Source organism: Oncorhynchus tshawytscha, linkage group LG13 (genome assembly GCF_018296145.1).
Source record: "Oncorhynchus tshawytscha isolate Ot180627B linkage group LG13, Otsh_v2.0, whole genome shotgun sequence".
Classification (NCBI taxonomy): domain Eukaryota; kingdom Metazoa; phylum Chordata; class Actinopteri; order Salmoniformes; family Salmonidae; genus Oncorhynchus; species Oncorhynchus tshawytscha.
In genome coordinates this window covers 12,546,686-12,569,166 of record NC_056441.1, presented here as the reverse complement: position 1 = coordinate 12,569,166, position 22,481 = coordinate 12,546,686, and the positions used below count along the sequence as shown (strand labels likewise).

General features: G+C 48.9%; 1 protein-coding gene across 1 annotated transcript in view; it reads left to right on the top strand.

Annotated features, from left to right (window-relative positions):
• LOC112238448 (solute carrier family 45 member 4-like) overlaps window positions 1–22,481 on the top strand; it is a 57,690-nt gene that overhangs the window by 7,235 nt on the left and 27,974 nt on the right. The window contains 1 exon segment of the mRNA XM_042295181.1: window positions 9,228–10,039. Coding sequence (XP_042151115.1) covers window positions 9,745–10,039 — 295 coding nt within the window. The 5' untranslated portion in view covers window positions 9,228–9,744.

Genomic DNA, 22,481 nt, shown 5'->3' with positions numbered 1-22,481 from the left:
TTTTTTTGTATCGTCATGCCCCTCTTGAAATGAGAGAAGCAGGAGGTTTGCCCCCCTTTCTCCCTCCCTCAACCCCTCTCTCCCATAATGTGTCTCCACTCCAACCCAGGTAACTCACTCAGAAGCTTGGGTGACAGGACTTGGCAGCGGTTCAAGAACAACATTAAGGCAGCAGCCATCTAGTGAGTAAGAACATCTCCTCTCAGACAACAAATGCATTGTGGCTGGTTTGGTATGAAAGGTTTCCTTGTAGTGTTTACCTGGGCCAGATCTATTTGGATAGGGTTGATATGAGATGCCTCCATCTTGACACACAGGTGGGTCATTGTTCATTTAGTGATGATGTAGAGAATGAAGACTTCTCAAGATAAGCCTAACCTTACTGGTTTTGTTTGTCATTCATTTAAATGTGCAATTGTTAGTGAGATATGATAACCATAATAGTTTTTTTGTGTTGTGCATTGTCAGCTGTCTATGGTTTAGATTAAGAATAGATAGGTGATGATGACATAGCCTAATTTACACACAGATACCTGAACATAGAAATAGAGTCTGCACGGAGTATACCAAACATAAGGGACACCTTCCTAATATTGAGTTGCATGGAAAGAGCAGGTGTTCTTAATGTTTTGTATACTCATTGTAGTTCTACTGTGATTGTGACGTTATTCTTTAAAAAAGATCTGTCAAGTAGGTTGTTGATCATGGCTAGATAGCCATTTTTAAGTCTTGCCATAGATTTTCAAGCCGATTTCAGTCAACTGTAACTAGGCCACTCAGGAACATTCAATGTCTTCTTAGCAACTCTAGTGTATATTTTGCCTTGTGTTTTAGGTTATTGTTCTGCTGAAAGGTGAATTGATCTCCTAGTGTCTGTTGGAAAGCAGACAACCAGGTTTTCCTCTAGAATTTTGCCTGTGCTTAGCTCTATTCCATTTCTGTTTTTTCCTAAAAAAAACTCCCTATTCCTTGCCGATGACAAGGATACCCATAACATCATGCAGCCACCACCATGCATGAAAATATGAAGAGTGGTACTCAACACGTGTTGTGTTGGATTTGCAAACAGGATGCATGTTTTAGAATATCTGAGCAGTTTCCTTCCTCTTCGGCAACTGAGACAAGAAGGACACCTGTAGCTTTGTAGTGACTGGGTGTATTGATACACCATCCATCCAAAGTATAATTAATAACTTCACCATGCTCATAGAGATGTTCAATGTCTGCTTTTAGGGATGTTTAATAGGTGCTCTTCTTTATTAGGTATACCACCCCATTCCCGATGGTTCGCTCCAAAAGAGAAAAGCAGGCAGACGGACACCAAGGCATTTGGTTACTGGTCAAGTGAACGTTAGAATGGGCAAAACGAGTGACCTAAGCGACTCTAAGTCTCCGGCAGTCCTGTGGGCGAAAACGGCTCGTTGATCAGAGGTCGAAGGAGAATGGCAAGAATCGTGCTACCAGGCAAACAGGGAAATGATGGAGTAGTACCTACTGCCCCCATAGTACCTACTGCCCCTCAGTACCTACCTCCCCTACTGCCCCTACAGCACCTACTGCCCTACAGTACCTATTTCCCCTACTGCCCCTACAGTACCTACTGTCCCTACAGTACCTACTGCCCTACAGTACCTATTTCCCCTACAGTACCTATTTCCCCTACAGTACCTACAGTACCTACTGTCCCTACAGTACCTACTGTCCCTATAGTACCTACTGCCCCTACAGTACCTACAGTACCTACTGTCCCTACAGTACCTACTGTCCCTACTGCCCCTACAGTACCTACAGTACCTACTGTCCCTATAGTACCTACTGTCCCTATAGTACCTACTGTCCCTATAGTACCTACTGCCCCTATAGTACCTACTGCCCCTACTGTCCCTACAGTACCTACTTCCCCTACAGTACCTACTGCCCCTACAGTACCTACTGCCCCTACAGTACCTAAACTATGGCTTTTAACAGCGTCAGTCAGTGTCTGTCTGTCTGCTGATTGTGCTGTGTGTCATATGTGGAGCATGCCAGGAACACTGGGATTATACAGAGCGGGGTGTATTTGCATAGGGAAATAAAGGGTTATCTGTAGCTAAAGTTCCTTGAGTTGATGTCACCACCAGGTTCTGGGAAAACCAATTAAGGCACCATACTGAATAGCCAGGATGAGATGGGGGAAGTTAGCCTACATTGAATGGTGCATGCAATAACACCACTTCAGTGTTAATCTGTAGTCACGCTATGTATCTATTATATGTTGGTTTAATAAGGCAGGCTTCGTGAGACTGCCGCAGGGCTGTTGCATTTGTTGTTGTAAATAGTAGCCTATTCTATTTTACAAATAGGCTGCAGTTGATTCTTGCGTCCTTGTATGGGTACTGTGCATGTGTGTGTGTGTGTGTGTGGCAGTTAGGTCAACCCAACGCTAAACTGGAGATTTCGCTTTGGCCTCATGAGAAGTGCTGGTGTATATATCAGGAACTCTCAGATCAGACTATGGGGTGGCTGTTCACACACTCTGCCCAGACTAGTGTGTCCTCACTAGGAGGGGCGGGGCCTAAGCCTACTCCCAGAGGTGGGACCAAGTCATTGTTTTACAAGTCACAAGTATCAAATCAAAGTATAGTACCTACCTCTGCACTGGCACACGCAAGTATGTCTCAAGTCTTAGCACTCAAGTCCCAAGTCAAGACAGGCAGGTCCGAGTCAAGTCTAAAGGGGCCTAAAGTGTACTGTGTGTAACTTTAGGGTCTGGGCTGTCAGATAGACGGGGCCTAAAGTGTACTGTGTGTATAACTTTAGGGTCAGGGCTGTCAGATAGACGGGGCCTAAAGTGTACTGTGTGTGTAACTTTAGGGTCTGGGCTGTCAGCTAGACAGGGCCTTCCTCCCTGTTTCCTTTCCTAACTGAAGTACTGTGGTGTAGGAGTTTTTCTAGGTGGAGTCCATTGTTAGATGTGGGTTGAGTTAGTTTAGTAGTTAGTCTACTGTGGTCTTAATCAAGATCACCGACATCACGCCACTGAGCGGGATCTATGAAAGGGATTTTGTTGGATGTTTTCCTGCTTGTTATTTCTTTGGTCTTTGAATATCACTCATTTTGCTCCAGGGCCTTTCCTTCAGTAGTGATACGGGGCCTTTCCTTCAGTAGTGATCCAGGGCCTTTCCTTCAGTAGTGATCCGGGGCCTTTCCTTCGGTAGTGATCCGGGGCCTTTCCTTCAGTAGTGATCCGGGGCCTTTCCTTCAGTAGTGATCCGGGGCCTTTCCTTCAGTAGTGATTCCATCTCTTTGCTGTGGTTGATCACAGCAACTTAGGCATACACCACTAAGGGATCGAAGGGCCTGACGAGGCCTACATTCCCCTTTTCCTTCGATTGATTTTGTTAATGATTTATTTGTGCATGACAAGTTGTAGGCCAACTTTACAAGACTTGTGTTTATGACTTATTCTGTTTCCTTTTGGGGGAAACAGAATAAGGCGAGAGGATGATTTTATGTACCGTTTTCACGAGGGCCTCAACAAGCTTCCCTGAACAACACCTCAGGGAGGCATTGCAGAGATGTACTGCATGTTATTTTTAAAAGCAACTCCCAAGAATGGACCTCTGAGAAATATAGCTGCGGTCCTTTCTTGGGTGTAGCAATATTCTGCCCTAACGTTTGGAAGACTTCTATTAGACAAGCACTCCATTCTCACAGAGACCTTTTGGTAGGATCGACATAGCTGCATAAAGGACCAACACCACTTGAGAACGTGCTTCATTTTCTTGTCTTACACTTGAACTGGTCTCCTATATTTTAAGCTTTAAGAAATATGGATTGTTGACGAAGCAGTTGGTCCTTCTGGTCTCTGTGAGCTAAATCCGCCATTATAAATCACACTGCAGGGTTGTTGTTGACACGGTCGGACCTCAAGCTGTTGAAACTGCAGACTTACTGATCCACATAGCACATTGTGACTGCTTTAATTCCTCCCCACCCCTGTGTGTGGTGTGTATGCAGTGTCTCCGGACAAGCGTGTGTATGTGTGTGAGAGCGAGTGTTCCGGTGAGTGGGAGGGGGATTTGTCATACTCCCTGTTAACGTTGGCACACGTGGATGCCCTCTGTCCCAGCCTCACGGCCCCACCCACTCTCCCACTGCAGCAGTGCTACACACACACACACACACACAACCTGTTCCACTTTGTTTACAGTCCTACTGTATTATCAGGCTACCGTGGGGGAGTGAGTCTCAACAAATCCATCTGCTGCCACTTCCCTAAGCAAATCTGCATCTTGTCTGAGCTGGAGAGGAAATTAATACTGTAATGAGTACGCACAGTAGGCTACACGTCGCCATGGTGTTCTCAGAGTTGATGAGATGCCTAGCCATCAAGGGAGGGAATGGGACTAAGAAATACAATAACTAGTCTATGACTGAAACAAAAAAACTGAGCATCCTAAATTGGTTTTAATTTCATGATGTAAAAAATACATATTATCAGAACTTTTCCCTGACCTTCAGAGATGTGGTATGCTGTGGTCTGACCTAGAGATATGTGGTATGCTGTGGTCTGACCTAGAGATATGTGGTATGCTTTGGTCTGACCTTGAGAGATGTGGTATGCTTTGGTCTGACCTTGAGAGATGTGGTATGCTTTGGTCTGACCTTGAGAGATGTGGTATGCTTTGGTCTGACCTAGGGAGATGTGGTATGCTGTGGTCTGACCTAGAGATATGTGGTATGCTTTGGTCTGACCTTGAGAGATGTGGTATGTGGTATGCTGTGACCTGACCTAGGGCGATGTGGTATGCTGTGACCTGACCTAGAAAAATGTAGTATGCTTTGGTCTGACCTTGAGAGATGTGGTATGTTGTGGTCTGACCTTGAGAGATGTGGTATGCTGTGGTCTGACCTTGAGAGATGTGGTATGCTGTTGTCTGACCTTGAGAGATGTGGTATGCTGTTGTCTGACCTTGAGAGATGTGGTATGCTTTGGTCTGACCTTGAGAGATGTGGTATGCTTTGGTCTGACCTTGAGAGATGTGGTATGCTTTGGTCTGACCTAGGGAGATGTGGTATGCTTTGGTCTGACCTTGAGAGATGTGGTATGCTTTGGTCTGACCTTGAGAGATGTGGTATGCTTTGGTCTGACCTAGGGAGATGTGGTATGTTGTGGTCTGACCTTGAGAGATGTGGTATGCTGTGGTCTGACCTTGAGAGATGTGGTATGCTTTGGTCTGACCTTGAGAGATGTGGTATGCTTTGGTCTGACCTTGAGAGATGTGGTATGCTTTGGTCTGACCTAGGGAGATGTGGTATGCTGTGGTCTGACCTTGAGAGATTGTGGTATGCTGTGACCTGACTTTGAGAGATGTGGTATGCTGGGGTCTGACCTTGAGAGATGTGGAATGCGGGACAGGGAGTTGTAAATGGCTCTGTGATCAGAAGGTTACAACAGCTCCCCCCCACCTAAGCCGACCTTCTAACCTCGGTAGCTCAGCAAATATCAATAAATTCGATGGACTGTCAGTGAGCCACCAAGCTTAAAAATGGCCGCCAAGCAACACGGTCCAATAATTCAGATGGCTCATGGCTTGGAGGTGGCTCATCAAAGACACGATCATAGATGAATTGATCAATGGGTGTACAGCCTGGCTGTCCTCACCAAAGCCATTGAAAACAATTAAAATATAAATGGCCAATCCTGAATAAGGCCTCACCAGTCCGCCCAGCTCTCCCTGGGTGTGTTGTGGTTGGTGGTTATTTGTGCCCCTGTCCTCCCCCTGCCTGCCTGGTTGGTTAGCTGGCCTCCTGACTCCTCAGTATGCCCAGTGCAATCCATATCTGGGCCTCTATTTGGGTCAGTCAAGTAGTAACACACATTCACATATACACACACGCGCACACACACGCACATGTACACAAACACGTGCACACACACACACACACGTATAGGCTACATACAAGTACAAACAAGTCCTAGAGGTGCCATGATAATGAGTGTCTAAGGATAAACGGTATCCTATCTTGTTCTATAGACATTATCATCATACTGATCGTAATTCCCCCCCCGAGAGAACATGAAATTACAACTTCTGTTTTATATCTGCATATGAGAACAAATGTTTATCCCTAGAGTTGAGTAACATGGGCAGTTATAGTTTTTGAACTTGTATGAATGCTGGTGTTGGGTGACTTGACATTGAAGGCTGTCTCTCCCAGTGTTCTAGAACTGAAGGTACTTCCCTGGTCCCATTTTGTCACTCAAAACTTTGAGCTTGACCAAATATCAAGTATGGTCCTAATTTATACTGAACAAAAATATAAACTCAACATGTAAAGTGTTGGTCCCATGTTTCATGAGCTGATATAAAATATCACAGAAATGTTCCATACACACAAAATGCTTATTTCTTTAAAATGTTGTTTAAATCCCTGTTAGTGAGCATTTCTTCTTTGCCAAGATAATCCATCCACCTGACAGGTGTGGCATATCAAGAAGCGGATTAAAAAGCATGATCATTACACAGGTGCACCTTGTGCTGGGTACAATTAAAATGGCACTTTTTTTGTCACACAACACAATTCCACAAATGTCTCAAGTTTTGAGGCAGCGTGCAATTGGAATGCTGACTGCAGGAATGTCCACCAGAGCTGTTGCCAAAGTATTTAATGTTTAAATACTGTCATTCTGATTGGCTGGGCCTGACTAGATTGACTGATTTCCTGTTATATGAACTGTAACTCAGTAGAATCATTGAAATTGTTGCATGATGTGTTTATATTTTTGTTCAGTGTAGTTTTGTTTTGGCCTTTTGAACTCACTAGGCCTAGGCTACATAACCTTGTCATATTTCAGTCCACAGAGAACAACATGTAGGGTTCAGTACCATGTGACTGTGTTATGTAACCGTCCTGCAGGCTGAGAGGGAGGGCAGGTAGTAACAGGGTCTTGCTTTTTACTCACACAGACGACGCACTGAATCTGATCCTGTTCTTCAGAATGTTTCTGCTGAGGCCTTTTGTTTGCTTTTCTCTCTCAATACCATTCAGTGGAGAAGAGACTAGACTGTGGAGATCATCATTCTGCCTGGCAACAGCAGTATTGAAAGGGACTAATAGCCTATTCCTCAGGTGCTGAACAGATGGATGTCTCTTCTTTACGACTGTAGTATCATATAGGACACTAGTGGAAATGCTACAGTGGTTGAATGTTACAGTGAAAAAGTATAACATTACTGTATTGTCTTAACTTTGTTGAGCAGGTGATCTACTGTACATAGATATGGCTCAGATAGCCTAGTGGTTAAGAACATTGCCCCAGTAACTGAAAGGTTTCTGGTTTGAATCCCTAAACTGATTAGGTGAAGAATCTGTCGATGTGCCCTTGAGCAAGGCACTTAACCCTAGTTGCTCTGGATAAGAGCGTCTGCTAAATGATGTAAATGTAAAGTTTCTCTTACATTGGTTGCAAATCTGAGACTTTAAAGTACGTATCTTTTATTACATCAGACATCAATACAAGAATAAAGACAAAACCACCACCAATTACCCATATCTAAAGAAATACCCCTCTGATGATATCTCTTTCTCTCAGGGGGTTTTCATTTTGCATCTGATGAGGAAGCCCCTCTGAAGACTAGATTCATATAAGATGAGAGCCTATAATGCACTCCCATCTCTCCCAGGTCTCAGTATATAAATGAAAAGTGTCAGAGAGAGACAGGGAGAGACGTTTTAACGTTAACGTGGACATTGGATAGTGTAATCTCAGATTGGAACATTAAACCAACAGTTCCAGCACACACTCACCAATTTCCTTCTGAAACCCTGGCCCCCTCATGTACAGTCACGGCTCTATGTACCCTCAGCCTCCTCTCAGCATGTCCTGTCTCTCCCTCTCCTCTCTCACTCCTCTCTCTCTCTCCTCTCTCCCCCTCCCTCTCCTCTCTCCCTCTCCTCTCTCTCTCCCCTCTCTCCTTGTCTCTCTCTCTCCATATACAGTATATACATATTGCGCTCTATCTCCCTTAATCCTCCTCTCCTCTCCTCTCTCGCTCTATATATACAGTACATACATCTTGCGCTCTATCTCCCTTAATCCCCATCTCTCTACACTCCACTCCACTCCACGCACAACTGTCTTACAGGCTGTGTGAGAGCTAAGCCTAACCCAGAGAGCCTCCCCAGGTCACAATGTAATTAACCTCCACTGCTGTCCAGGTGCTAAAATGTCTTGGTTGACTGCTACAGGAGCTCCTATCCCGCACAGAGACGGAAGAGGAAGCAAGACATCCCACTCCCTAATTTTTTTTCTGGATCATATACAGTCAATGAACTAAGTAGACCAGACCCAGCTGCTATCACATTGGTGACTTTGGGAGAGCCACCCCTTAAGTAAACCTGAACTGTGAACGTTTGTTTCAATGGTAAATGGCCTGAGAAAGACCTCTTCATTTATCCACCATCTTTGTCGTGCCCCCGGAGTCAGACGTGTTCTGAGATGTGATTGGCATTTGCCACTCACTGCCTCTGCCTTTAAAAACCAACAGGAAGCTACTGATTCACTCACACAGACCAGCCTGATATTTCCCCATCCCAGACTCAATCCTCTGAGTCATTCTAATGCCTAGCTGTTTGTTCAGGACACAACAGTACACACGCAGACACACACACACACACACACACACACCCACACCCACAGACAGACAGTAGGGGTTGGTTATTAAAGGCAGCTTTATTCATGCTTTATCACAGGATAAAGGAGGATACTGAAAATCCCCCGGGAGGTGTGTGAGGAGTGAGTGGGTCCTCTCTCTGTCGCTCTCTCTCCCTCCCTCTCTCTATACTCTACCCTGTACAGTATGCACCAGTCTCTGCCCAGAGGCTTAAACACTACGAATAGCCAGATGACTATGAACTAGGCCTTTTACATGCTTAAATCATCAAATCATCTTTGATTCAACTCAGAGTTTTTTAAACAATGTTGTGAATCTGTTTCCACCTTTTCCACAATCAAACTGACCCATATCATTCTGTATTAGACTAGTGTGGTTCAGTACAGGTTGGCATGGTTCAGTTTTCTGCAGTCTTACTGGAATTTTAAAAACGTTACTGTCATTAGTCTGCCAACCTCCATTTTAATAACTAACTCTCCTCTCTCTCTCTCTCTCTCTCTCTCTCTCTCTCTCTCTCTCTCTGGCTTACTGGCAACTATTCCCGTGGTGCATCCTGGGTATGTGCAGATTGATCGGCCACTCGATGGGGATTCACAGAGGAGCTCTCACCTGTGTCGCCTCCTGCCCTCCGCCCTGCCGCCTGCCCTCCCTCTTCTGCACCTCCTCCACACACATCATGAAACTGGTATTAACTGAATGGCAATTGATATGGATTTTTACTGATTCTAGTAGACAGTAAACCAACTAACACAGATAGGGAGGAAAAGCCATCTCATTTTCACACGTCCTTCTTCACACTAAATGAACCTGCCTGTGGGGTTCTGAGCTGCCGGAGTTGACAGCCCACCCTGAAAAACAACCCAATGCCTCCTTAAGGAACACACAAGGAATGTATTGTATGCTTTAAGAGATGATTCTTTCTTCCTGATAACGACATTCGAGGACATCGACAGCAGAGGGAGCTACTTTGAGGACGAGCTCACACCTGTCACCGCCAGTGTATGAATACAGAGCTATTTTTTTATTTAGTTTTGAATCTATTTTTTTTTCTGGAGCCTGAAGGGTTGTGCGTTTGGCTGTGTGCATGCCGAAGAAGAAGAAAATGGCTCCCCAGAACTCTGAGGCCGATGCTATGCAAGTGCAGGGGGTAATGGTGGTCCCCGCTGCTAAGAAAACCACCACAGGTTCTGCCTCCACAGGAGACGGAGGAGCAGGAGGAGGTTTGGTGCTGGAGTCATGCCAGGAGGAGTCGGTGAGCGAGGGGTCTATAGACCGGATCCCGCTGCGCCAGTGGGTGATGCACGGAGCCGTCATGTTCGGACGAGAGTTCTGCTACGCCATGGAAACAGCCCTGGTTACGCCTGTACTGCTGCAAATAGGTAAGAGATCACTATATAAAACATGGAGATTGTACAGATATGTGCACACGTATGTAAACACACACACACAGCAAGAGTTAACCAGAGTCATGCAGATGATGAAGGAGCCAGGTGGGTGAATTCACATACTCTACTATACTGTTGACTCTGCCCACACATCATATCCCCACATCTATATCAACACAGCATATCCCCACATCTATATCAACACATCATATCCCCACATCTATATCAACACAGCATATCCCCACATCTATATCAACACATCATATCAACACAGCATATCCCCACATCTATATCAACACATCATATCCCCACATCTATATCAACACAGCATATCCCCACATCTATATCAACACATCATATCCCCATATCTAAATCAACACAGCATATCCCCACATCTATATCCACACAACCTATCCCCACATCTATATCCACACAACCTATCCCCACATCTATATCAACACAGCATATCCCAACGTCTATATCTCCACATCTATATCAACACAGCATATCCCCACATCTATATCCACACAACCTATCCCCACATCTATATCCACACAACCTATCCCCACATCTATATCCACACAACCTATCCCCACATCTATATCCATATCCCCACATCTATATCAACACAGCATATCCCAACGTCTATATCTCCACATCTATATCCACACAACTATATCCCCACATCTATATCCACACAACTATATCCCCACATCTATATCCACACAACTTATCCCCACATCTATATCCACACAACCTATCCCCACATCTATATCCACACAACCTATCCCCACATCTATATCCACACAACCTATCCCCACATCTATATCAACACAGCATATCCCAACGTCTATATCCCCACATCTATATCAACACAACATATCCCCACATCTATATCAACACAGCATTTCCCCACATCTATATCAACACAGCATTTCCCCACGTCTATATCAACACAGCATTTTCCCACGTCTATATCAACACAGCATATCCCCACATCTATATCAACACAGCATATCCCCACGTCTATATCAACACAGCATATCCCCACGTCTATATCCACACAGCATATCCACACGTCTATATCAACACAGCATTTCCACACATCTATAATCAACACAGCATTTCCACACAACATATACAAACGTCCATCGTAAACACATTGGATAAGAATTCAAGGTCCTTCCTGCTCTTCAGTGTTCCTGCCACAGCCCTAATAACAGGCCTGCCTAGGAAAGACAAGGCTCCAGTCCTTTTACAGTCCATCTGATTAGATGCTATCTCGACTGTAAACAGTAAATCATACTGTTTGACTGGCCTGGGGTCGTGGCGGCAGCAAAGTATAGAGACACTGGATGTGACTTAGCAGAGGATTAGAATAACCACGTGGGGGATGCTGGGGGATGCGCTGATACACCAGTGTTCTTCTTGACTAATGATAGCTCAGTCGACTACAGCTGTGGATAAAAAATCACCTAACAAATACTTTTTCAGATGTAGTGAAGAGGGGCTGTGTTTCCATCAGGATAACTGTTCTGTTATTAATGCCATTAAATCATCCTTTGAGTCCATCCAGCCACCTCTGTCTGACGGCAGTTTTGATTCCAGTGTTTATAAGGTCTAGCTAGCTCGCTGTCTCTGGCTGTCCATGCCTCTAAATGTGTGTCTGCTTGGGGATTACAGCTCTCTGAAACACCACAATCCATCCTGGCCTCAAAGACACTCTACCTACCTCACCGTTCTCACGTCAAGCCACCTCACAGAGGGGGTGGGGGGTAAAGGGAGAGATGTGTGGAGTGAGAGAGAGAGAGACATTCTCTGCTCAGAGCTTTGACTGAGTTTACAACTCCATGTGTTCCCTGCACCCATTCTCAGGCCATTTACTTTATAGTATACTACATTTGACCAGGGCCTATAGACCTACCTCCTCACTCAGACTGAGTTTCAATGATAGTGTGGGTGACATTGCGTGCTCTGGGTTATCTACCAAGGGCATGGTACTGGAGCAGAGTCCAGTCCAGGGAAACACCGCTGTGGAAGTGACTTAGCGTTTGACTTCAGTATTGTCTGACTGTGTTCATCATAAGGTGAGACAATGCCGTCCGTCATTACAGTCTGTTGTAACGTCTCTTCGTTCTCTCCTTTGACGTAAAGTAGGCCTCTGTCGTCACAAGCTATCACTGATTGATGTGTAATTCGTTTTTGGCAGAGTGACAACCCAATTTCCTACCCTTGGTAGGTAAAATTCTATATATACCATTGTACATTATCATACACACTATTCCCTATACTGTATAGTGCCCAATATAATGCACTACTTTTGACTGTTAAAGAAGTGACTTTTCTCCCATAGCAATATGAAGCCATAGGCAACGAGTTAGACTAAATAGGTGCCCCAGGGAATAGGCCTAAACTAGAAACCCAGTACCCTGCATTCTGACCATCAGTTTCCTCCTGGGAAAGACAGAGAGCAGCAGTATTGTTCTTGATGTGCAGGTTAGGATGGCGACCCACTGTGTAACTGCACTTTTCTTTTGTTGTTATTGAGCGTTTATTTGAACCTAGCCTGATGAGCCCGTCATGAACTGCTACAGACTTATATCTATCCTACCCTGCCTTTCTAAGGTCTTCGAAAGCCAAGTCAACAAACAGATTACCGACCATTTCCAATCCCACCATACCGTCTCCGCTATGCAATCTGGTTTCAGAGCTGGTCATGGGTGCACCTCAGCCACGCTCAAGGTCCTAAACGATATCTTAACCGCCATCGATAAGAAACAATACTGTGCAGCCGTATTCATTGACCTGGCCAAGGCTTTCGACTCTGTTAATCACCACATCCTCATCGGCAGACTCGATAGCCTTGGTTTCTCAAACGATTGCCTCGTCTGGTTCATCAACTACTTCTCTGATAGAGTTCAGTGTGTCAAATCGGAGGGCCTGTTGTCCGGGCCTCTGGCAGTGTCTATGGGGGTGCCACAGCGTTCAATTCTTGGACCGACTCTCTTCTCTGTATACATCAATGATGTCGCTCTTGCTGCTGGTGAGTCTCTGATCCACCTCTACGCAGACGACACCATTCTGTATGCTTCTGGCCCTTCTTTGGACACTGTGTTAACAACCCTCCAGGCAAGCTTCAATGCCATACAACTCTCCTTCCATGGCCTCCAATTGCTCTTAAATACAAGTAAAACTAAATGCAACCGATCGCTGCCTGCACCTGCCCGCCCGTCCAACATTACTACTCTGGACGGTTCTGACTTAGAATATGTGGACAACTACAAATACCTAGGTGTCTGGTTAGACTGTAAACTCTCCTTCCAGACTCACATCAAACATCTCCAATCTAAAGTTAAATCTAGAATTGGCTTCCTATTTCGCAACAGAACATCCTTCACTCATGCTGCCAAACATACCCTCGTAAAACTGACTATCCTACCGATCCTCGACTTCGGTGATGTCACTTACAAAATAGCCTCCAATAACCTACTCAATAAATTGGATGCAGTCTATCACAGTGCCATCCGTTTTGTCACCAAACCCCCATATATTACCCACCACTGCAACCTGTACGCTCTCGTTGGCTGGTCCTCGCTTCATACTCATCGCCAAACCCACTGGCTCCAGGTCATCTCCAAGACCCTGCTAGGTAAAGTCCCCCCTTATCTCAGCTCGCTGGTCACCATAGCAGCACCCACCTGTAGCACGCGCTCCAGCAGGTATATCTCTCTGGTCACCCCCAAAACCAATTCTTCTTTTGGCTGCCTCTCCTTCCAGTTCTCTGCTGCCAATGACTGGAACGAACTACAAAAATCTATGAAACTGGAAACACTTATCTCCCTCACTAGCTTTAAGCACCAGCTGTCAGAGCAGTTTACAGATTACTGCACCTGTACATAGCCCATCTATAATTTAGCCCAAACAACTACCTCTCCCCTACTGTATTTATTTTTTGCACCCCATTATTTCTATTTCTACTTTGCACATTCTTCCACTGCAAATCTACCATTGCAGTGTTTTACTTGCTATATTGTATTTACTTTGCCACCATGCCTTTACCTCCCTTATCTCATCTCATTCGCTCACGTCGTATATAGACTTATTTATACTGCATTATTGACTGTATGTTTGTTTTACTCCATGTGTAACTCTGTGTTGTTGTATGTGTAGGCAGCTCACGTAGGGGATGTTTGTTGACACAGCCTACAGTAGAGAAGGGTAATGGTATTTTCCACTAGAGCTGTTCAAATACAATTATGTAAACTGACATCACTGTAGGATGGTGACAGTCAGGGTCAGATTCAACTGAACTGATTCGGCTCGAGACGCCTCAATTCCTTGGTCTGCTGGTGGTTGTCATTGCTGTTCAGCGTTCTGATTAGTTCACCGTTTGAGGTCTCGCCTTAGTACACTCTTAGAAAAAAGATAACATCTTTATTTTAAGAGTGTTGTAATAACTGTGTCATGGGTCTTCAGAAGTGTCATTTATGCATTTATGCATTTATGCTGAGTCAGGTGTGCAGGGTATGTACGGGTGGGGGGGGGGCAGAGCGGGATCGTGATGAAGGGGTAGGAGGGGGAGAGAGTGGGAACGTGATGAAGGGGTAGGAGGGGGAGAGAGTGGGAACGTGATGAAGGGGTAGGAAGGGGGAGAGAGTGGGAACGTGATGAAGGGGTAGGAAGGGGGAGAGTGGGAACGTGATGAAGGGGTAGGAAGGGGGAGAGTGGGAACGTGATGAAGGGGTAGGAAGGGGAGAGTGGGAACGTGATGAAGGGGTAGGAGGGGGAGACAGTGGGAACGTGATGAAGGGTTAGGAAGGGGAGAGTGGGAACGTGATGAAGGGGAAGTGAGTGGGAACGTGATGAAGGGGGAGAGAGTGGGAACGTGATGAAGGGGTAGGAAGGGGAGAGAGTGGGAACGTGATGAAGGGGAAGTGAGTGGGAACGTGATGAAGGGGAGAGAGTGGGAAGGGAACGAAGGGGTAGGAAGGGAGAGAGTGGGAACGTGATGAAGGGGTAGGAAGGGGGAGAGTGGGAACGTGATGAAGGGGAAGTGAGTGGGAACGTGATGAAGGGGTAGGAAGGGGAGAGAGTGGGAACGTGATGAAGGGGAAGTGAGGGGAACGTGATGAAGGCGGAGAGAGTGGGAAGGGAACGAAGGGGTAGGAAGGGGAGAGAGTGGGAACGTGATGAAGGGGTAGGAAGGGGGAGAGTGGGAACGTGATGAAGGGGGAGAGAGTGGGAACGTGATGAAGGGGTAGGAAGGGGAGAGAGTGGGAACGTGATGAAGGGGTAGGAAGGGGAGAGAGGGGAACGTGATGAAGGGGTAGGAAGGGGAGAGAGAGGGGAACGTGATGAAGGGGGAGAGAGGGGAACGTGATGAAGGGATAGGAGGGGGAGAGAGGGGAACGTGATGAAGGGGTAGGAGGGGGAGAGAGTGGCAACGTGATGAAGGGGTAGGAAGGGGAGAGTGGGAACGTGATGAAGGGGTAGGAGGGGGAGACAGTGGGAACGTGATGAAGGGGAGAGAGTGGGAACGTGATGAAGGGATAGGAGGGGGAGAGAGTGGGAACGTGATGAAGGGGTAGGAGGGGGAGAGAGTGGCAACGTGATGAAGGGGTAGGAAGGGGAGAGTGGGAACGTGATGAAGGGGAAGTGAGTGGGAACGTGATGAAGGGGTAGGAAGGGGAGAGAGTGGGAATGTGATGAAGGGGAAGTGAGTGGGAACGTGATGAAGGCGGAGAGAGTGGGAAGGGAACGAAGGGGTAGGAAGGGGAGAGAGTGGGAACGTGATGAAGGGGTAGGAAGGGGGAGAGTGGGAACGTGATGAAGGGGGAGAGAGTGGGAACGTGATGAAGGGGTAGGAAGGGGAGAGAGTGGGAACGTGATGAAGGTGTAGGAAGGGGGAGAGAGTGGGAACGTGATGAAGGGGTAGGAAGGGGGAGAGAGTGGGAACGTGATGAAGGGGAGAGAGTGGGAACGTGATGAAGGGATAGGAGGGGGAGAGAGTGGGAACGTGATGAAGGGGAAGGAAGGGGGAGAGAGTGGGAACGTGATGAAGGGGTAGGAAGGGGGAGAGTGGGAACGTGATGAAGGGGTAGGAAGGGGGAGAGTGGGAACGTGATGAAGGGGTAGGAGGGGGAGACAGTGGGAACGTGATGAAGGGTTAGGAAGGGGGAGAGTGGGAACGTGATGAAGGGGAAGTGAGTGGGAACGTGATGAAGGGGGAGAGAGTGGGAACGTGATGAAGGGGTAGGAAGGGGAGAGAGTGGGAACGTGATGAAGGGGAAGTGAGTGGGAACGTGATGAAGGGGAGAGAGTGGGAAGGAACGAAGGGGTAGGAAGGGGAGAGAGTGGGAACGTGATGAAGGGGTAGGAAGGGGGAGAGTGGGAACGTGATGAAGGGGGAGAGAGTGGGAACGTGATGAAGGGGTAGGAAGGGGAGAGAGTGGGAACGTGATGAAGGGGTAGGAAGGAGAGAGTGGGAACGTGATGAAGGGGTAGGAAGGGGGAGAGTGGGAACGTGATGAAGGGGAAGTGAGTGGGAACGTGATGAAGGGGTAGGAAGGGGAGAGAGTGGGAACGTGATGAAGGGGAAGTGAGTGGGAACGTGATGAAGGAGAGAGGGGAAGGGAACGAAGGGGTAGGAAGGGGAGAGAGTGGGAACGTGATGAAGGGGTAGGAAGGGGAGAGGGGAACGTGATGAAGGGGGAGAGAGTGGGAACGTGATGAAGGGGTAGGAAGGGGAGAGAGTGGGAACGTGATGAAGGTGTAGGAAGGGGGAGAGAGTGGGAACGTGATGAAGGGGTAGGAAGGGGGAGAGAGTGGGAACGTGATGAAGGGGGAGAGAGGGGAACGTGATGAAGGGATAGGAGGGGGAGAGAGTGGGAACGTGATGAAGGGGTAGGAGGGGGAGAGAGTGGCAACGTGATGAAGGGGTAGGAAGGGGAGAGTGGGAACGTGATGAAGGGGTAGGAGGGGGGAGACAGTGGGAACGTGATGAAGGGGAGAGAGTGGGAACGTGATGAAGGGATAGGAGGGGGGAGAGAGTGGGAACGTGATGAAGGGGTAGGAGGGGGAGAGAGTGGCAACGTGATGAAGGGGTAGGAAGGGGGAGCGTGGGAACGTGATGAAGGGGAAGTGAGTGGGAACGTGATGAAGGGGTAGGAAGGGGAGAGAGTGGGAACGTGATGAAGGGGAAGTGAGTGGGAACGTGATGAAGGCGGAGAGAGTGGGAAGGGAACGAAGGGGTAGGAAGGGGAGAGAGGGGAACGTGATGAAGGGGTAGGAAGGGGAGAGTGGGAACGTGATGAAGGGGAGAGAGTGGGAACGTGATGAAGGGGTAGGAAGGGGAGAGAGTGGGAACGTGATGAAGGTGTAGGAAGGGGAGAGAGTGGGAACGTGATGAAGGGGTAGGAAGGGGAGAGAGTGGGAACGTGATGAAGGGGAGAGAGTGGGAACGTGATGAAGGGATAGGAGGGGAGAGAGTGGGAACGTGATGAAGGGGTAGGAGGGGGAGAGAGTGGCAACGTGATGAAGGGGTAGGAAGGGGGAGAGTGGGAACGTGATGAAGGGGTAGGAGGGGGAAGACAGTGGGAACGTGATGAAGGGTTAGGAAGGGGGAGAGTGGGAACGTGATGAAGGGAAGTGAGTGGGAACGTGATGAAGGGGCAGTGAGTGGGAACGTGATGAAGGGGGATGAGAGTGGGAACGTGATGAAGGGGTAGGAAGGGGAGAGAGTGGGAACGTGATGAAGGGGAAGTGAGTGGGAACGTGATGAAGGGGGAGAGAGGGGAAGGGAACGAAGGGGTAGGAAGGGGAGAGAGGGAACGTGATGAAGGGGTAGGATGGGGGAGAGTGAGAACGTGATGAAGGGGGAGAGTGAGAACGTGATGAAGGGGGAGAGTGGGAACGTGATGAAGGGGTAGGAAGGGGAGAGAGTGGGAACGTGATGAAGGGGTAGGAAGGGGAGAGAGTGGGAACGTGATGAAGGGGTAGGAAGGGGAGAGAGTGGGAACGTGATAAAGGGGGAGAGAGTGGGAACATGGTGAAGGGGTAGGAAGGGGAGAGAGTGGGAATGTGATAAAGGGGAGAGAGTGGGAACATTAGGAAGGGGGAGAGAGTGGGAACATGATGAAGGGGTAGGAAGGAAGAGAGTGGGAACGTGATGAAGGGGTAGGAAGGGGAGAGAGTGGGAACGTGATGAAGGGGTAGGAAGGGGGAGAGTGGGAATGTGATAACTGGGGAGAGTGTGGGAACATGGTGAAGGGGTAGGAAGGGGAGAGAGTGGGAACATGATGAAGGGGAGCTAGTGGGAACTTGATGAAGGGGTACGAAGGGGAGAGAGGGGAACATGATGAAGGGGGAGAGAGTGGGAACATGATGAAGGGGTAGGAAGGGGAGAGAGTGGGAACGTGATGAAGGGGTAGGAAGGGGGAGAGAGGAACGTGATGAAGGGGTAGGAAGGGGGAGAGAGGGAACGTGATGAAGGGGAGAGAGTGGGAACATGGTGAAGGGGTAGGAAGGGGAGAGAGTGGGAATGTGATAAAGGGGAGAGTGTGAACATGGTGAAGGGGTAGGAAGGGGGAGACAGTGGGAACGTGATGAAGGGTTGGGAAGGTGATGAATGGGAAGAGAGTGGGAACGTGATGAAGGGGAAGAGAGTGGGAACGTGATGAAGGGGTAGGAGGGGGAGAGAGTGGGAACGTGATGAAGGGTTAGGAAGGGGAGAGTGGGAACGTGATGAAGGGTTAGGAAGTGGGAGAGTGGGAACGTGATGAAGGGTTAGGAAGGGGGAGAGGGGAACGTGATGAAGGGGAAGAGAGTGGGAACGTGATGAAGGGGAAGTGAGTGGGAACGTGATGAAGGGGTAGGAAGGGGAGAGAGTGGGAACGTGATGAAGGGGAAGTGAGTGGGAACGTGATGAAGGCGGAGAGAGTGGGAAGGGAACGAAGGGGTAGGAAGGGGAGAGAGTGGGAACGTGATGAAGGGGTAGGAAGGGGGAGAGTGGGAACGTGATGAAGGGGAGAGAGTGGGAACGTGATGAAGGGGTAGGAAGGGGAGAGAGGGGACGTGATGAAGGGGTAGGAAGGGGGAGAGAGTGGGAACGTGATGAAGGGGTAGGAAGGGGGAGAGAGGGGAACGTGATGAAGGGGAGAGAGTGGGAACGTGATGAAGGGATAGGAGGGGGAGGGGGAGAGAGTGGAACGTGATGAAGGGGTAGGAGGGGGAGAGAGTGGCAATGTGATGAAGGGGTAGGAAGGGGAGAGTGGGAACGTGATGAAGGGGTAGGAGGGGGAGACAGTGGGAACGTGATGAAGGGTTAGGAAGGGGGAGAGTGGGAACGTGATGAAGGGGAAGTGAGTGGGAACGTGATGAAGGGGAAGTGAGTGGGAACGTGATGAAGGGGGAGAGAGTGGAAGGAACGAAGGGGGTAGGAAGGGGAGAGTGGGAACGGATGAAGGGGTAGGATGGGGAGAGTGAGAACGTGATGAAGGGGGAGAGAGTGGGAACGTGATGAAGGGGAGAGAGTGGGAACGTGATGAAGGGGTAGGAAGGGGAGAGAGGGGAACGTGATGAAGGGGTAGGAAGGGGGAGAGAGTGGGAACGTGATGAAGGGGTAGGAAGGGGGAGAGAGTGGGAACGTGATAAAGGGGGAGAGAGTGGGAACATGGTGAAGGGGTAGGAAGGGGAGAGAGTGGGAATGTGATAAAGGGGAGAGAGAGTGGGAACATTAGGAAGGGGGAAGAGTGGGAACATGATGAAGGGGTAGGAAGGGAAGAGAGTGGGAACGTGATGAAGGGGTAGGAAGGGGAGAGTGGGAACGTGATGAAGGGGTAGGAAGGGGGAGAGAGTGGGAATGTGATAACTGGGGAGAGTGTGGGAACATGGTGAAGGGTAGGAAGGGGAGAGAGTGGGAACATGATGAAGGGGGAGCTAGTGGGAACTTGATGAAGGGGTACGAAGGGGGAGAGAGTGGGAACATGATGAAGGGGAGAGAGGGGAACATGATGAAGGGGTAGGAAGGGGAGAGAGAGTGGGAACGTGATGAAGGGGTAGGAAGGGGAGAGAGTGGGAACGTGATGAAGGGGTAGGAAGGGGGAGAGAGTGGGAACGTGATGAAGGGGAGAGAGTGGGAACATGGTGAAGGGGTAGGAAGGGGAGAGAGTGGGAATGTGATAAAGGGGAGAGAGTGTGAACATGGTGAAGGGGTAGGAAGGGGGAGACAGTGGGAACGTGATGAAGGGTTGGGAAGGTGATGAATGGGAAGAGAGTGGGAACGTGATGAAGGGGAAGAGAGTGGGAACGTGATGAAGGGGTAGGAGGGGGAGAGAGTGGGAACGTGATGAAGGGTTAGGAAGGGGGAGAGTGGGAACGTGATGAAGGGTTAGGAAGGGGGAGAGTGGGAACGTGATGAAGGGTTAGGAAGGGGAGAGTGGGAACGTGATGAAGGGGAAGAGAGTGGGAACGTGATGAAGGGGTAGGAAGGGGGGAGAGAGTGGGAACGTGATGAAGGGTAAGGAAGGGGGAGAGAGGGAATGTGATGAAGGGGAAGAGAGTGGAACGTGATGAAGGGGAGAGAGTGGGAACGTGATGAAGGGGTAGGAAGGGGGAGAGAGTGGGAACGTGATGAAGGGGTAGGAAGGGGGAGAGAGTGGGAATGTGATAACTGGGGAGAGTGTGGGAACATGGTGAAGGGGTAGGAAGGGGAGAGAGTGGGAACATGATGAAGGGGGAGCTAGTGGGAACTTGATGAAGGGAACGGGGGAGAGAGTGGGAACATGATGAAGGGGAGAGAGTGGGAACATGATGAAGGGGTAGGAAGGGGAGAGAGTGGGAACGTGATGAAGGGGTAGGAAGGGGGAGAGAGTGGGAACGTGATGAAGGGGTAGGAAGGGGAGAGAGTGGGAACGTGATGAAGGGGAGAGAGTGGGAACATGGTGAAGGGGTAGGAAGGGGGAGAGTGGGAATGTGATAAAGGGGAGAGAGTGTGAACATGGTGAAGGGGTAGGAAGGGGAGACAGTGGGAACGTGATGAAGGGTTGGGAAGGTGATGAATGGGAAGAGAGTGGGAACGTGATGAAGGGGAAGAGAGTGGGAACGTGATGAAGGGGTAGGAGGGGGAGAGAGTGGGAACGTGATGAAGGGTTAGGAAGGGGGAGAGAGTGGAATGTGATGAAGGGGTAGGAAGGAGAGAGTGGGAATGTGATAAAGGGGGAGAGAGTGGGAACATGGTGAAGGGGTAGGAAGGGGGAGAGAGTGGGAATGTGTTAAAGGGGGAGAGAGTGGGAAGATGATGAAGGGGAGAGAGTGGGAACATGATGAAGGGGTAGGAAGGGGAGAGAGTGGGAACGTGATGAAGGGGTAGGAAGGGGAGAGAGTGGGAACGTGATGAAGGGGTAGGAAGGGGAGAGAGGGGAACGTGATGAAGGGGGAGAGAGTGGGAACATGGTGAAGGGGTAGGAAGGGGGAGAGAGTGGGAACATGATGAAGGGGAGAGAGGGGAACATGATGAAGGGGTAGGAAGGGGGAGAGTGGGAACATGATGAAGGGGTAGGAAGGGAGAGAGTGGGAACGTGATGAAGGGGTAGGAAGGGGGAGAGAGTGGGAACGTGATGAAGGGGTAGGAAGGGGAGAGAGTGGGAACGTGATGAGGGAGAGAGTGGGAACATGGTGAAGGGGTAGGAAGGGGAGAGAGTGGGAATGTGATAAAGGGGGAGAGAGTGGGAACATGGTGAAGGGGTAGGAAGGGGGAGACAGTGGGAACGTGATGAAGGGTTAGGAAGGGGAGAGAGTGGGAATGTGATGAAGGGGAAGAGAGTGTGAACGTTATGAAGGGGGAGAGAGTGGGAACGTGATGAAGGGGTAGGAAGGGGAGAGAGTGGGAACGTGATGAAGGGGTAGGAAGGGGGAGAGAGTGGGAATGTGATAAAGGGGGAGAGAGTGGGAACGTGATGAAGGGGGAGAGAGTGGGAACATGGTGAAGGGGTAGGAAGGGGAGAGAGTGGGAATGTGTTAAAGGGGAGAGAGTGGGAACATGGTGAAGGGGTAGGAAGGGGTAGAGAGTGGGAACATGATGAAGGGGAGAGAGTGGGAACATGATGAAGGGGTAGGAAGGGGAGAGAGTGGGAATGTGATGAAGGGGTAGGAAGGGGAGAGAGTGGGAATGTGATAAAGGGGGAGGAAGGGGAGAGAGTGGGAATGTGATGAAGGGGAGAGAGTGGGAACATGGTGAAGGGGCAGGAAGGGGAGAGAGTGGGAATGTGATAAAGGGGAGAGAGTGGGAACATGGTGAAGGGGTAGGAAGGGGGAGACAGTGGGAATGTGATGAAGGGTTAGGAAGGGGAGAGAGTGTGAATGTGATAACGGGGGAGAGAGTGGGAATGTGATAAAGGGGAGAGAGTGGGAACATGGTGAAGGGGTAGAGAGCGTGAAT